This window comes from Piliocolobus tephrosceles, chromosome 2, assembly GCF_002776525.5.
Source record: "Piliocolobus tephrosceles isolate RC106 chromosome 2, ASM277652v3, whole genome shotgun sequence".
Classification (NCBI taxonomy): domain Eukaryota; kingdom Metazoa; phylum Chordata; class Mammalia; order Primates; family Cercopithecidae; genus Piliocolobus; species Piliocolobus tephrosceles.
This window is the reverse complement of record NC_045435.1, coordinates 42,614,753-42,630,649: the sequence shown is the minus strand read 5'-3', so window position 1 is coordinate 42,630,649 and position 15,897 is coordinate 42,614,753. Positions and strand designations below refer to the sequence as shown.

Sequence of the window (15,897 nt, the reverse complement as noted above, 5' to 3'; positions counted from 1 at the left end):
TTTAGTCTTGCAGCTGCCCTTGTCCCGTGTGGGTAAGGGAATATAGTAAGTTGTGTGCCTGGGTTGCTGTTGGAACCTCCAGTCAGATTAAGAGGTAATGAATGCTGAAGCCCCTGTGCTGTGTCCTTCTGTGGAGCTATTGGCATGGCATATTAAACTAAAGATGATTATGACTGTGAGTTTAATTGCCCATCTGAATCCATGGCACTCATTGGTGGCATTTGAGATGTATACAAAAATGCTACCAAAAAGGGATGAGGATCTGGGCATGGAGCTGCACACCTGTAGTCCCAGCTACTCAGGAGGCTGAGGCGGAAAAATAAAATAATTTGAGCCCAGGAGTTGGAAACCAGCCTGGGCAATGTAGCAAGACTTCCATTTCAAAAAAAAGGAAAAAAGGGGATGAAGAAATTAGCTTGCAGGCACACTGCAGATGAAGTGCACACATCATGGATGAATTTCAGCATCCAACTAGACACTGAAAGAATTTACACAAACAATTCTTTATAATTTCAGAAAAGCTAGAAAAACTTTCTAGATCCTTTTGTGGTTCATAAGCGTGATGATTGGATTTTCACACTCATATATGAGATGTGCCTCCCTTAAACCTTGTTACAACTTCAGCACATTACCTGTTTGACATGAAAAAAGAAAAAAATCCCCATGATTGGTCTTTTAAAAAAATAGCAGGAAGCGGCTGGGCACGGTGGCTCAAGCCTGTAATCCCAGCACTTTGGGTGGCCGAGACGGGCAGATCACGAGGTCAGGAGATCGAAACCATCCTGGCTAACATGGTGAAACCCCGTCTCTACTAAAAAAATACAAAAAACTAGCCGGGCGAGGTGGCGGGCGCCTGTAGTCCCAGCTACTCAGAAGGCTGAGGCAGGAGAATGGCGTAAACCCGGGAGGCGGAGCTTGCAGTGAGCTGAGATCCGGCCACTGCACTCCAGCCCGGGCCACAGAGCAAGACTCCGTCTCAAAAAAAAACAAAAAAAAAAAAATAGCAGGAAGCCCAAGAAAAAGTATAACGTTTTAAAAAAGAGATAATAAGCCCACAGAATATGATTAGATGATTAAGAGAAAGGGGAAGAGCCTAGAAAAGAAATAAAAAGCAAAAATAATACAGAGCACAAGACCACATTAAAAGCAGCAACTATGTATAGCTGTTTGCATATAGAATATATTTGTTGTTTTTATGTGCTTTTGCGCTCTGCAGTAAATCTGTATACAAATAGTTATATACTGAAGCACATGGAATAAACACAACTAAAAACACAGTTAGGGACATGGTAAATAAGCTAGAAGAAACACAAGTTAATGAAAAAAATTAATTGAAAACAATATAGTTATAACAATAATTACAGATATATTAAATATGAAAGCAAAGAAAATCCAACATATAGTTGGTTTTCCTGAAAAAGAAGAAAGAATAAGTAAAATGAAAACAATATGTGGACATGTAATCAAAGAAAATTATTTTAGAGATATACCTGAATTTGCAACTCAGACGTAACTGGATGAAGTCTCCAGATGTCAAGGGTAAATTTTAAAAAAGACAGTTATCTATACCAAAAAAAAGGAGTTCCTGGTATGTGGTTGTCTTAAAGATATGCTCACAACTTCTTTCTATTCTTCTGTGGTTGAGGTGGTGCTTACTTCCTCTCCCCTTGAATGTGGGCTGGACTTAATGGTTTATCTGTAGGTGACAGAAGGCAGCAGTCACTTCTGAAGTTAGGTTATAAAAGTATGTGGATTCTAGCATGGGTTCTCTCTCTCTCTGTCTGTCTCTCTCTCTCTGTCTCTTCAGTCACTCATCAAGGGAGTAACCCGCCATGAAGACCCCCAAAAAGGCCATGTCACAAGGATCTGAGTGGGCCTGGAAGAAAATCCATCAGCCCTGGGTGAGCCTCAAGTGGCTGCAGCCCCATTTGTCAGCTTAGCTGCAACCTCACAGAGACTCCAAGCCGGTATTATGTAGCTAAACTGTTTCCAGATTTCTGACCCACAGAAACTGTGGGATAATAAGTATGTATTGTTTTTAGCTGCCCAGTTTTGGGATAATTTGTTATGCAGCAATAAATAGCTAATACACAATACAAGGTGGAAATTTGTTCTCAGAATTGTCCATCTCCATACCCCATTCCAGAAGAGAGAGAGGGAAATGTACAAAGCTCAGAGTGAAAGTATGAACCAGGAAATGTTACAGTTAGCTAAACCGTTCATGTATATATGTATGTACCAGGTAGACCTTCTCAAGCATGAAAAAGCTCAGGGCAGACAACAACCATGATCCTTTCTGAAAAAAATGTACTTGGAACAATTCAAACTAAGCAACAAAGAAGTGATTAAAATATTAAAATTCATAAATGCAAAAGCCACGAGAAGAAGATTAGTGTTTGACATTAAACCTACTTAAATATTCACTTCAACAAGTAAAACTAAATTGTGAGAAGTATGGTTACCAAGAAGAATACTAATATTATAGAGGCTGACAATGTAAAAAAATAATGATAAAATGTACAAAATCATGAGTGAGAAGGAGGAGAGGTAGGAGACAGTATAAGTGTTCTAATTTTTTAATTTTTCTTACCAAGAAGTGAAAACATACAGTTGAAAATTGGAACTTGTTAATAATAATGACTTTAATTTCATTGTTTCATAATCATGTTTTTTTTTAAAGAGATCTTTGAGGAACTAACATCTTTTTTGAAAAAAAGTCTGAACATTTTGAATGAATAATTCCTACAGTTTTACTTTAGCCTTTTTTCTTAAAATTTAATTTATGTTTTATTTTACAATTAGCATGACCATATTTTGTAAAATAGTATGTCTCTATATTCTATCTATTTAAATGTTTAGAGAGATATCTGGAATAATGATCATCATACATTGACAATAAATCATTCTTGCGAGACTCTGAGATGATCATTACCTTATATTTTGCTTTGTCCCCTTCAGCTTTTTTTTAAAGATGGAGTCCTGCTCTGTCGCCCAGGGTGGAGTGAGTGCAATGATGTGATCTCGGCTCACTGCAACCTCCAACTCCAGGGTTCAAGCGATTCTCTTGCCTCAGCCTCCTGAGTAGTTGGGATTACAGGCCACTGCCACCACACCTGGCTATTTATTATTATTATTATTATTTTGTATTTTTAGTGCAGACAAGATTTCGCCATGTTAGCCAGATTGGTCTCGAACTCCTAACCTCAGGTGATTCACCTACCTCGGCCTCCCAACCCTTCAACTTTTACGTGTCGCTTGAGTTATTTGAAAAAAAGATAAACATGTATTATTTTTGCAAAATTAATGTTTATTTTATAAAAGGAAACAGGAGATAAATTGAATATTCAATTTAAGGAATAGGAAAAAATGCAAAATGACTCCAAGAAAATAAAACAAAGGAACTAACAAAGGTAAAAGTACAAATGTGTGAATTAGAAAACAAAAGTGAATTTGATCAATCAAATAAAAAACTTCCTTTGAAAAGAATGAGTAATATAGACAACTCTATGGTGAAAACTGATGTAGATATAAAGAGGAAAGACACAAATAACTAATAATAGGTAGAGGTCAGGTGCAGTGGTTCACACCTGTAATCCTAACACTTTGGGAGGCTGAGGTGGGAGGATCGCTTGAGGCCAGGAGTTTGAGATTAGCATAACGCAAAATAGAGAGATCCCGTCTCTACAAAAAATTTAAAAAACAGCCAAGTGTGATGGCACAAACCTGTAGTCCCAGCTATTCAGGAGGCTGAGCTGGGAGGATAGCTTAAACCCAGGAGTTCGAGGGTACGGTGAGCTGTGATCACACTACTATGCTCCAGCCTGGGCAACAGAGCAAGACCCTGTGTGAAAAAAATAAAAAATTTAAAAAAATTAAAAAAAGGAAAAGGTCAGAGATGTGATGAGAAAAGGCAAGCAGGCTCATGTTCGTGCAGCCTAATGGGAGCTCCTTCAAGGAGCCTGGAAACACAAGCTTCTCCCTCCATGCCCAGTGAGAGAAAACTTTACCTGCTAGAATGTGGGCTCGGAGGGCAGCACACACAACTCCAGTGCCAGGGTCTTGCTCAGAGTAACTGTGCCAGGACTGAGCCTGGGCAAGGCACCACCTTCCTCTCATGGAGACATCCTGCTCCTCACTGCCACCGTCTCAGAACAACCCCCGTTCCACCTCCCAGGCCCCTCTGGCTGGCTCTGTCTGGCCATGCTCTTGCAGGATTCACGTAGACACACCCAGGGGCCTGGCGAGGAGTCAGTCCAGCAGATGATCAGCCTCATGAGGTTGGCTCAGATCTGATCCTGGGTCACGGAGGTGCTCCGGGGCCCTGGTGGCTCCCTGAGCCCATGGTGGCAGCACTTACCTGGGAACTCCAGGCCCCTTCTCTGCAAGACTCCAGATGTGCCCACCACCTGTGTAAGTCCCCTCTCTAAGGCCCCTCGGGGCTGCTGCCTCCTCGGCCGCCCAGCCTGGCTCAGGGGCAGTCACTCACTGACAGGTAAAGCTGTGCCCTGAGCCCCCCACTGGCCTCTGATCAGACCAGTTAGACGCCCCTTGGGCCTGAGCCCTGGGCCTGTGGTTAATATCATAGGAACTAACTTGTGATTGTCCAAGAGGAAACTGGTCTGACTCCCTCCCTCCCAGCTCCTCCCCGTCTCAGGGACATCAGCAGGCAGCAGCCCCTGTGGCCCCTGCCCCACAGGCCTCACCTGAGGACTGGACGCGGCACTATTGGAAAGTGCGCAAGGGCACCTCAGCCTCTGTCGGGTGCTCTGTGCGTGTTTGTTAAATAAACACAGATGATTACATGAACGACCACTGGGACACAGTGAGCTCCAGTCTGTCGCTGCGTGAAGGGGCACCCCAGACCCTAAGTTCAGAATTCCTTGCTACTTTTGCCACATGTCGAGTGAGTTCCCACCTCCAGGCTTTTGCCAGTTCCTCTCTTCCTCAAACATGACTCCTCTGCGAAGACTTCGTTCAGCCCCAGCTCTGAGCTCTCACAGCACCCAACGCACATGGATGCTCACCCCACTGCAATGAGCTGCCGTCAACCCCCAGAAGACTGAAAGCTTCTCAGGGCCAGGTCTCACAGACATGGTCCCCCCATCAAAGGCACACGGGCCCCGCCCTGCTTGCATCTCACAATGTGCATTTGGAAAACACTGGGCCAACTGGCGCAAGCCAGGGGTCTTCATGACAGGACGTCCCGCAGCCTTCAGTGCGTGTAGGTCCCCAGAGCGATGCTGGGTTTTGCAGTGTGTACCCACAGATGGCTCTATTTTGGGATATCTGTTAACAAGTCTCACTGCCTGTGTTCCATTAGAGCAATCTGGGAGAGCCCCCAGGCACTGGGGACAGGACCCTGTTCCCACTGGGTGGAGTCGGGAGGCATTCGTCCTACACTAGACAAGCTTCAGACAGCCTTTGGGAAACTCCATTCCCAGGCCTGGGCCTCTACCCTAGCCTCCATCCCCACTGTCTCTGAAGCGGGCAGAAAGCGACCTTTCAACCCATCCTCCGCTTGGGTCCTGTGTGCCCAAGGTCCACCTGGGCTTGAACCTGGAGTTACAGGGGCTGGTGTCCAGTCCCATTTCCCCACTGGTTTGCTGGGCAACCCTGGGCAAGTCCCTTCCCGTTTCTGGAGTTGCTTAACACAAAGAGGGACTTAGTAGGTTCTCCCTGGCACCTTCCAGCTCTGACATCTCAGGAGGAGCCAGGGCCCCTCACTGTACTAAGGGAAGGGGAGTTTGGCCTCTGGGATAAACCAGGGGAAACTGAGGGCTGCCAAACGTCATCTCAGAAAACGGTCAGAAGCTGCAGATTCTGACCTCCCAGGACTTTTGTGGCTTCCCAACAGGGCCACTTCTGTTAGGAGAGGAAGCTATCCACCCTGTCTGTGTGGTTAGCCTTTAGTTGAAGGGAGTCCCATTGAGCCTTGGGAGAGGACAGAAAGGGCCTCTCTGGGTGTGAGCGTGGGGACTTCCTGTGGGAAGTCCCTGTCTCTCAGGGTGCTGGCCTGGGACAGCGGTGGGAGGTGAGCTCCCGGTGGGTGGTTGCCTACCTTGTGGTGCTGCCCTTGGAGGTCCAGGATGCCCCACTTGGTGACAGACCAGTGGAAGGTCAGGCCTGGCATGGCATTGCCAAAGGAGAAAGGGTTCTGGTGGTTGGTGATCCGGGTGATATAGATGGACATCGGTGGGGAGAAGTCAGGCCTGGTGACCAGCGGGGTCCCAGCACTAGGAATGCCCCCAGAAGCTGTGCTGCCTCCTTCAAGCAGTAGGAGATGTACCCAGTTCTTCCCCAACTAGAGAAGGACACGGCACACGTTTGGGAATTTTGATGAAATACCAGTCAAACCAGAGACGGGACTGTTTTTCCCACGCTGTCCCTCCCTTGCAGCGGGCTGTGCCCCCCCATGGCCAAGAGACCCATTTCCGGAAGGAGTCCCTGGAGGTCTAGGAGGCTGTGTGTTCCCCAGCAGCACAGCTTGCCCTGCCCCACAGTGCTGGTTTCTCCGGGCCCCTCTCTCCTAATCTAGCCGGGGTCCCTGCTCACAGGGCACACAATGGTGGGGTCCCTGGCTCCATCAGTCTCTATTTGCTGAGAGTCTGCTGAGGGCACAAGTGGAGGTGAGACGGCAAAAGGCCACAGCAGGTGCTGCGCCGAGCTGCCCAGTCTACTGCTAGTGCTGCCACTTCCTAGCTGTGTGGCCCTGGCATGAATCTTAAGCTTTCTGTGCGTTCATTTGTTCATCTGCGATATGGAGATGGTTCTGACACCAGCCTCCCAGTGCTGCTATGATGAACACCAAACGGATTAATGTCCAAGACAGCATGAAGTGGAGTAAGTGCTACGGTCACCGTGCTCCTGTTAGGTGCCTGGTGCTATCTGAGGTGTGGGAAGGTGACAGGCTAGCAGGAAGCAGGCCTTCTTCAGTGGCTGCAAGAGGGTGTCTCTCTGGGTAGGGGTGGGCGGGAAGCTGCCACTGTGCCCCTAGATACCCAGGCTGGGCAGACGGAGGAGGTGGAGAAGTGCTGTAGCTCGAGGACAGGGTTCCAGCAGTGGCTCTTTGGCAACCCGGATTCAGAGCCCAAGAGGTCCCCTCACCTGAGTGCTCATCCTCATCCACGTGAAGGGGGCGCAGATCCTCACGGCCCCAAGCAGCAGCACCTTCACCTGAACGTGGTCCTGGGGAAAGAGCATGGCACTCAGGTGCAGGGTGCCAGGACGCTGTGCTGGCCGGGAATGCGACCCCTCAAGGGAAGGAGGCTGCAGATCAGAGGCTGTGGCGAGAAGGCCCCTCAGGATGCCCAGCACCGTGCTCCTCTGCCAAGAGAGGCCTGGTTTAGTGGGTGGCTCACCCTGCATGAGCCAGCCACTGCCTCTCCCACGGCCCCGCAGGTCCCAGCCCAGTGCTCTGAGGCTGCCACCCTGTCTCATCCAGCTGCTCCAGGTTAGCACTTCAGACTTGGGGCCAGGAACTGGGGTCTGCTCTTCTCTAGGCCAGGCTGCCCTCAAGCGACAGGTCTCCAGACCCTCCCAAACCCAAATCCAGCTTGCCTGTATCTGACTAAACAGAGTACAGGGACAAATGCAGGAGTCAAGTGGAATCTGATTAGAGCAGACCTTATAACCTCCTTCATTCTCAACTCCATACTCCTATTAATCTAACTCTCCTGGCTTCTTTCTAGTGCTGCTGACTCATGTGGAACTGACGTGATTAAACCTCTTAGACTCTTTGCCATGCACTCATGCTGAGCCCACATTCTGTGCCTCATGACCTGGGCTAATGCCTGGCACATAGCAGGTGCTTGATAAGCACTCATTCCCCTCCTTTCACTTATCCTGCTCAGTCTCCTCCTGCTAGTCTTGGCCCTCCCTGTGGCCTTGGGGTGCTGCTCGTGTGACCTGGATTGGACAAATGGAACTGGAAGCATCTGACCAAAATCACATTCCAGGCAAGGACACGGGGGCTGCAGGTGAAGCCCCTGCCTGCCTGGGCTCAAGAAGATGCCTTTCAGATGGGGCTGGTGATGCAGCCCCTCCACCTGCCAAGGGCCACCAGGGCCTTTCCCCAGCACCTCCCCAACCCACCAGATGGGGGACCCAGAGGGGAGAATGCCAGCAAAGTCAGACAACAAAGAGGAGGGATACTCAGTGGTCTGTGTCCCTCTGGCTGAATTTCCAGCCAGCTACCTTTTTAGCTACTGGAAAATGAACCAGTTCCTGAGGCTGCAATCCTTTTTAGAGAAACAAAACAAAACAAATAAACAAAAAAGCAAACCCAGGCCTCCTGTCTGTAAGTCACAGTCCTGCATGTGACACTCTGGGAAGCCAATCTGAACCCTGCCACGTTCCCAGGATAGTTTTTAACATCCCCAAGACTTTGTCTTGGAAATCGACACACACTGGATCTGGGCATCCACCTCTGCGATTCAGACTTTGTGGCTTAACGGGGATACTTGGACAGGCACGGAAAATGCTGGGAAAAGGAGTAAATCACTGAACTCAATGGCGGATCAAAGTCAGCCTCTGAAAACAAGGACTTCCCTGCACCCCCTCTAGGGCAGTTCACTCTCCAGCTCCTGGGGCGCTGTGTTTACAGGCTCTGAACTCAGGACTGCACGGACTGCTTCCAGGGGACCTAGTTCTCATGAGGAATGGGACGACTGATTCTGAAACAGGTTTCTGTCCACAGTTGCATTAAACATCACAGAAGGCTCTTCCTACAGACCAAGTTTCTGGCCCAGCTGTGAGATGAACGCCAAAGCAACCTTCCCTGAGATGCTTCTGCAAGTCACCACTGGCGAAGGAGGTCACGAAGAATGCAAAGGCCCCATTTTAGCCCTGAGCCTTGGTCAGAAGGCGGAAATGGTTTCTCACCTCCTCTCCAGAGGACCAAAGGAGACCCACCCCTCACAAAGCAGGGAAATTGTCAGACTCTCCAGACACCGACTTTCATCTGCTTGAGTCAATCCCACCAAAGTGGGGCAGGGAGACCCTCCGGGGAGAAGACTGTCCTAACTTGGCCTCCTATCTTCACTGCCAGCCCAGAAAAGCAGATCGGAAAGTCCTCCACCCTGCACAGAGACTGGGAAGATGACCTAACGTCGGCTGGTGTAGACGATGCTAGCGGATGACCCAGATTTTTCTCCCACCTGGAAATACAACTCCAGGGCTGAAGTGCAATTTTTTAATTCACCACACATACACTGCACTATTCTGGAGACATACAATGCACCCAGAAGGCATGCTCAGCCCACAGCATCCCTTCTCTACTATCAGCACATGCTCAAGCCCAGATTCGAGTGACCAAAAAAAGGCCCGAGAGCTCTGATGCTGGGCGGCCCTGGGCCTAATCACAGAACTGACACACGGTGGCTGTGGGCCTTTAGCTAGTCCCTCAGTCTCCTCATCATCAAAGGGGGACAGCAGGAAAATGCACAGGGTACCGAGAGGACTGAAGGACATGAAGGCAGAGTGCTTGGAGCAGCACCTGCCCTCACCACGATTGCCCTACCCTCCAGTGGGAGGGCCCTTTGGGGCCAGGGCTTGCTGACGACCTTGACCTGTAAGGAGCAGCTGGAAAGACTGGGAGACTCAGCCTGGAGAAGAGCAACCTCTGGGGGTCTGGGTGCTCCCGTGCCAGCAGGGCTGTCCTGCACAGCTGGCCCTGGGAGGGACTGCAGACCCAGGGGGCAGAAGCAGCACCCTTGGAGAGAGGAGGTCCTCAGAGGTAGAACCCAAACACAGTAAAGAGGCCTTTGTCTCAGGCATAGCTGCTCTGGGAAGCAGTGGCCTATCACCAGAGCTGGCTGTCCTGGGGAGTTCGGATAGTGCCAGTCTCCAAGAGCACGTCTGTTACCTGAGAGATGATGACCACCTTGCCAGTCTCTGCATCCACCACCTGCACAAGCCCAGACACAGTGCCCTTCCCCATGGTGAGGCCTCGTACCAGCCTGGCAGTGCTCACCAGCACAATGTTCTCGTTGCTGACGGAGAAAAGGATGTTGGACTGAGGCTGGGGGCTGCCCTCAGAGGTGACCTGAGTGGGGAGGAAACAGCAGTGCATCAGTGCCTACTGTGCCAGCCAGCCTGTGTCTCTCCCAGATGGAACCAGGGCCCCAGTGCTGATGGCTTCCACCTCTACACAGTCACCACGTGCTGGGACAGAGGCAGTGTGCCAGGAGCCGGGGCTGCCATGCAGTGGCCCACACTGGGGCTGGAGCATGATGTGGCCTCTCAGCTCTCACCTCCATCATGACCCCAATAAGCACTGTTGCCTTCCTCGGAGTCAGCCCGAGCCGGGGAAGGACCGTTTGAGATAGAGGAGAGAAGGAACTGCTGTGCCCTGAACCCACGGCATCGAGTATGACTTACATGTTTCATGAGAGGAAAAGTCAGGGTGTGGACATCGCCCCTCTGTGAGCAGTGACCCGTGCGTGGGCCCCAGGGTCCTGGGGGCTGCCTCCCAGCCACGGCCGAGGCTCTCTGGTTCTTTAGGGCGTATTCTGCTGTTCGTGACTGTGCTCTACTTCCTGAGAAGTGAAAACAAGGACCTTTCATGCAGCTGGAACCCTCCCCTTGGATCAGCAGTTCTCAGTGTGTGGTCTCTGGGTAGAGCATAATAGCTTCTTAAGGAGCCCAGTATGCCCTTTTAATTACCAGCCCTTCTATCCACTCGGGATCACAACCACAACCCTCTGGAAGCCCAGCTTCAGTCACCTCAGATATTTGGAGTAGTAAAATTTCCCTATTGATGTGAAAGATAAAACAAGATCTATTCCTTGTCCTTTTTTGCAGTGGTGCTTGGCATGGGTGAGTTGTACTGATTTGCCACTGAAACTCCAGAGAACCCAAAACCTGTATTTTCGGGGAAAAATCCATGCTCAGCAAGACGTGTGCCTGGCTGGTTAATAACCTACACCAGCTAAAAGACAAGAATTCCCAGGTCATGGCTAATTTAGAGGCAACTTCCAGCAGGATTTACTGCCAAGCCTTATGGAGATGTCACCTGGGATGAAGAAGTCCCTTATTGGAGGGACTCTGCATCATCAACATGGAGCGAAGAAGATAGAAGACAGCTTTGCAAGCTCACAGGGGAAGGGATGCAGACTCCAGGAGCAAAAGTGAAGGCCATAGGAAACATCCCACAGCCCCCTCACTCTCAGTTCCTGCAGGTCTGCTGAGGGGGACCTGTCATGAAGCTTCCACTGATCTTGTCAACCACATGGGCGTACAGCTCCTGAATGTCTGACACGTAAACGACAGCCTTGGCCAGGGACGGGAAGACGAGGCACAAGTCATGGGTCATGATGGTAGACGAGCCAGGGAGCAAAGGGTGCACCTGTAAGGTTCGGGGCCGGGGTGGAGGGGCGGGTGGTAGATTACATGCATAGCCCCCCTCTGCTCAGGTCCATGAGCAGTGCCTCACCCTCAGCACCAGCCTATCACCCCACTGGCAGAGCCCACCAGGCCAGCACTGGGAAGCAGTGGACAAGGGAAATCCTACCACAAATAGTGCCCTGCCCACCTCTCATCACGAGCCCCACTGCTGGCTAGGAGATGGGCTTGGGATATAACACGTCAGTGCTGCGCTAGATCTCACTGAACATTGACCTCCACTTTGCATATTTTACAAAGAGAAGAAAATGGAAGCTGATCCAAGAGAGGCAGTCAGCAACCTTGGGATGTGCAGGAACTTGGGGGCAGAGTGAGAATGCAGTCCCAGAATGCCACGTCCTGAGCTGGCCACCTGCTGCTACAGCCCTGGCGGTAGAGAAGCACCCCATGAGATCTTCTGTGAATCTGCAAGACAGGACTGGCAGAAACAAGACAGCTACTTTTCAGCGGCAGCTGTCCATGAGAAGTTCCAACCAGAATGGACTGAATCGCAGAACCTGGTAGCAGCCCACGAGGTCACCCCAGTGTAAGCTCCGTGCATCTCGCTCAACTCTGTATCTGATCAACAGCCCCAGCTCTGTGTGAAGCAGTGACTGCAAAGGTGTGAGTGAATAAACAAACCAGAGTTAGGATTTTCCAGGCTTTTCACTGCCAAAGACCCTTTTAACATTTATTTATTATTTTTTTAAGAGACAGGGTCTTGCTCTGTCTCTGAGGCTGGAGTGCAGTGGTAGCACCACAGCTCACTGCAGCCTCAAACTCCTGGACTCAAGCCATCCTCCAGACTCAGCCTCCAGAGCAGCAGCTGGGATGACAGGTGTATGCCACAGTGGCTAGAATAGATCCTTGTTTTTATTTTTTTATTTCATTTTTTTAGAGACAGGGTCTAGCTCTGTCACTTAGACTGGAGTACAGTGGCATCATCACAGCACACTGCAACCTCGAACTCCTGGGCTCAAGGCAAGAACCCCGTTATTTTTTATTTTTTATTTTGGAGATCCAGTCTTGCTCTGCCACCCAGGCTGGAGTACAGTGGCACGATCTTGGCTCACTGCAGCTGCCGCCTCCCAGGTTCAAGCAATTCTCCTGCCCCAGCCTCCCAAGTAGCTGGGACCACTCCCAGCTAATTTTTTGTATTTTAGTAGAGACTGGGTTTCACTGTGTTGCCCAGGCTGGTCTTGAACTACTGAGCTCAGGCAATCCACTTGCCCCAGCCTAAGAGCCCCCACTTTAATCATTTTCTGTCTACCCACTTTTTTTTTTGAGATGGAGTCTCACTATGTCACCCAGGCTGGAGTGCAGTGGCGTGATCTCAGGTCACTGCAATCTCCGCCTCCCAGGTTCAAGCAATTCTGCCTCAGCCTCCTGAGTAGCTGGAACTACAGGTACGTGCCACCATGCCCGGCTAATTTTTAGTAGAGATGGGCTTTCACTGTGTTAGCCAGGATGGTCTCGATCTCCTGACCTCCTTATCTACTTGCCTCAGCCTCCCAAAGTGCTGGGATTGCAGGCGTGAGCCACTGCACCTGGCCATCTACCCACTTTTAGGGATTCTGTCTTCAGGACTTTCTCCCCTAAAAAAGTGCATCAAAATCACCCTTTCATGCTGCACAGGATTCACACACGTAACGTGTCTGTTTGATGGACTGCATACAACTTGCCTTATTGCTTAGGCGTGTATTTCATCCAGGTGGTATTGGAGCTGGGCAGGCAGGAACAGGTCATGGAGCTAGTGAGCGAGTCCAGCCGGCTGCCCCATTCCTCTGTCTGGGCCTGGCTTTTTGGCTTGCTGTTTGTGGTCTCATATTCATGGGGTGAGTAGCAGGGGTTTTTAAAGTAAGCACTTCAGGGTTTGCAAAGCTAGTTTCAATATCAAGAACCTACACACACACAATATAAAATCAGGTCTCTGACCCAAAAGAGAAAACCAAATAGGATAATTTCTCGCCCAGATGAAAACCCTTCAACAGCTGCCCAGTGCTCTGAGAATGAGCCCAAAGCCTTAGAATGCCCTGTAAACCCTGGTGTGGTCTGGCCCCTGCCTCCTCTCCAGTTTCCACACACATCACACTCCCCCACCACGCTTATGCTCCAGTTACGCAGGCCTTCTCTCCCACTCACTCAGCTTCTGTCTGCCTGCCTTTGGGGCTCGAAGCCCCCTTAAAGACCTGGGGCTCTTTCCCCAGCCTCCACCTGCTGGCTCCAAGTCATCCTTCAGGCCCAGGTCCAGTGTTCTTCCTCAGAACAATCTTGCCTCATCCAGGTCAGCTCTTCCAGTGCCTCTGCTCCCCTCTCCGGGGACTGGACCTGCTGCATGCCATCAGTGTTGATGGGGCCTGCAGTGCACTTGGCCTTCCTCTCCAGGCTGTCCCCAGCACTCACATACCCTCAGGACTCAGCCCAGCATCTGGCCCAGACTAGTCCCCCCGTGCATGTCTTGATTGGATGAGCTCCAGGGTCACTGCTCTGAGTAATTCTGAATAAGGTCATGGAACCTGGTGCTCCAGCCTGCTTGACTTTACAGAGTAAAACCAGCTTTGTCAAGCCTTGGAAACTCTGAAAATCACCTGCAAACCTCATGGACCCTCACCTATTTGGCAAATGCTGATTCTAGTCCAACCTCTTCAATATACAGATGAGGAAACAGGCCCAGATGACAGGATAGGGGTGTGGCTTTGAAAAGGCAGAACTGGGGATAGAACCAGATACTCTAACTCCCAGCTTAGGCTCCTTTCCAACTCTCCTCTTCCCAGGGGAACGGAGCTGGATGCCTCTTGGAGCCAAAATGGAATTGCGGGGAGGGGAGGAGGGAGAGTGGCCAAAGGCAAAGACCAAGCTGAGAAAGGCCCAAGCCCATAACTGGCTGGGGGCACAGGAGATCAACAAGCTGACCTGAGCTGCACATACCACCTATTCAGGGTACATCAATACAGACGCAACATGCCTGGGTTATTCCATACAATGACTTACAGTAGATGAATAAAGATCACAAAGTGGACGTCACGCTTATACGCCGAAACAGTAGCTATGTGATCTGAGCCATCATCACATGAGCCTAGTGTCAAATATGGGCTGAGGAATGGGGTCCAGGAGCCACCAGTTCTGGTTTTGCTGGGGCTGATTCACCAGCCCCAGCAAAAATTAAATAATTCCCCCAAAGAAAACCCATTGAAAGATTAAGGAGAGTAATGAGAACTTTCTTTGAGAACCCAATTTGAGACTCCAACTTCAAACTCCTGCAAAAGTTACTGCTGTCAGGAGTGGGTAGATCCTTCACAATGTGAAGAAATTCCATGGTGCACCCACTAAGGAGCCCCACACAGGGTAACGCAAGGAAAGGTTTTTGTTCATTTTCTTCTCTTTCAGAACCATTTTGCACATTTTAAAGACACATTAAAATGGCAGTGGGGAAATCAATTGCTCTTCCACTTGACTTCCCAGGGGATAGGCATCCAGCCACCATCTCTGGAGCCCATGGAGCCTGGCCTGCCCCTCGGGATGGTGCACAGTGGCTCACTGGGCCTCACAGTGCCTCACAGTGATGCTTTAAGGAAGTTCTCACCAGGCAACTCTGGAGGCTTGGGGAACTGAGGGCACATGGTCACTAGCTGGTGGCAGAGTGGGGACCTGCACCCACTCCTAACTCTACACTGCGTATGCGGCTCATACCACCTGGCCTCTCCATGTGTTCTGGACCCACCTGCTTCCTGATTGACACATGGGAGAACATTTGCGAGGGGAAGGGGGTTGTGGTGACCCATGCCCAGAATGAATTCTAATTTCTCAGTGTTAAAGGTGCCACCTGAGAACATCGGGAAACACTGAGCCAAGGGGAAAGTCCCGTCATCGAGTGGGAGATGACAAATGCGTCGTTGCTCATTAAGATGCTGTGAGTGCAGCGGGATGCAGCTCTGTGCGTGTGGGGGCTGAAACTGTCACATGGCCTGGAGCTTGCCAGGCCCCAAGACTCTGCCCACATCATCTCAGCCCCCACTTCCTGGGGTCCTGATTGCATTTCAGACTTGTCCCTGACAGGTGGCAACTGCAGGGGAAAAGGGACCCTGAGGAGATTTCTGAATGTCACTGGACCCATCAATGTCTGTTTCCTGCAGCCTGCCCATGTCAATGACCCATCAATGTTGTGTGATGGGCCAGGCTGTGCCATGCAAGAGTGTCATGGTCTGTGCCCCTGATTACCCCCCATCATGGCTCGAAGAGGAGGACCCAAGCTAATGTGAAAATCACAGGCACTGTGATTGGGTGCTGAATGAAACTTTACGCAGGTACCTGGCGAGGCCTGTGACCTCCCCGAGGGCAACGGCTGGGGACATGCATCATGTCCACAGATCAGTCTCAGGGAAAACGAGGATGCACCTGACTTCAAGGCCCATAGCTTCCACCAACTTCCCCCTCATCCTGGACGTGTGTCCTCACCTAAACACAGGCCCCATGACTGGCTGTGCCTCACGGGACCCAGGAGATGGAAAGACGAAGCCA

The 15,897-nt window shown here is 50.4% G+C and overlaps 1 protein-coding gene and 1 non-coding gene across 2 annotated transcripts; one reads left to right on the top strand and one right to left on the bottom strand.

The window, feature by feature from the left end:
- Positions 1 to 538: 538 nt before the first annotated feature.
- Positions 539 to 642, top strand: LOC111545437. The gene has a single exon (XR_002732455.1). It is a non-coding gene; the product is annotated as a small nucleolar RNA U13 (small nucleolar RNA).
- An 820-nt stretch (positions 643 to 1,462) lies between these two features.
- Positions 1,463 to 10,036, bottom strand: LOC111542038 (nuclear pore membrane glycoprotein 210-like). The gene is made up of 4 exons (XM_023211223.1): positions 9,863 to 10,036; positions 7,105 to 7,185; positions 6,059 to 6,301; positions 1,463 to 1,696 (listed from the first exon to the last, which is right to left on the bottom strand). The coding sequence occupies exons 1-4, from the start codon at positions 9,935 to 9,937 to the stop codon at positions 1,685 to 1,687; spliced, it is 411 nt and encodes a 136-aa protein (XP_023066991.1). The 5' UTR covers positions 9,938 to 10,036; the 3' UTR covers positions 1,463 to 1,684.
- Positions 10,037 to 15,897: the final 5,861 nt, after the last annotated feature.

Excerpts from the sequence above, each read along its gene's own strand:
- LOC111542038 (XM_023211223.1), bottom strand. The coding sequence starts at position 9,937 with ATGGGGAAGGGCACTGTGTCTGGGCTTGTGCAGGTGGTGGATGCAGAG. Across the intron at positions 7,186-9,862 it reads AGGTGGTCATCATCTCTCAG|GACCACGTTCAGGTGAAGGT; the intron begins GTAACAGACGTG and ends CTCTTTCCCCAG. Across the intron at positions 6,302-7,104 it reads GGATGAGGATGAGCACTCAG|TTGGGGAAGAACTGGGTACA; the intron begins GTGAGGGGACCT and ends GTCCTTCTCTAG.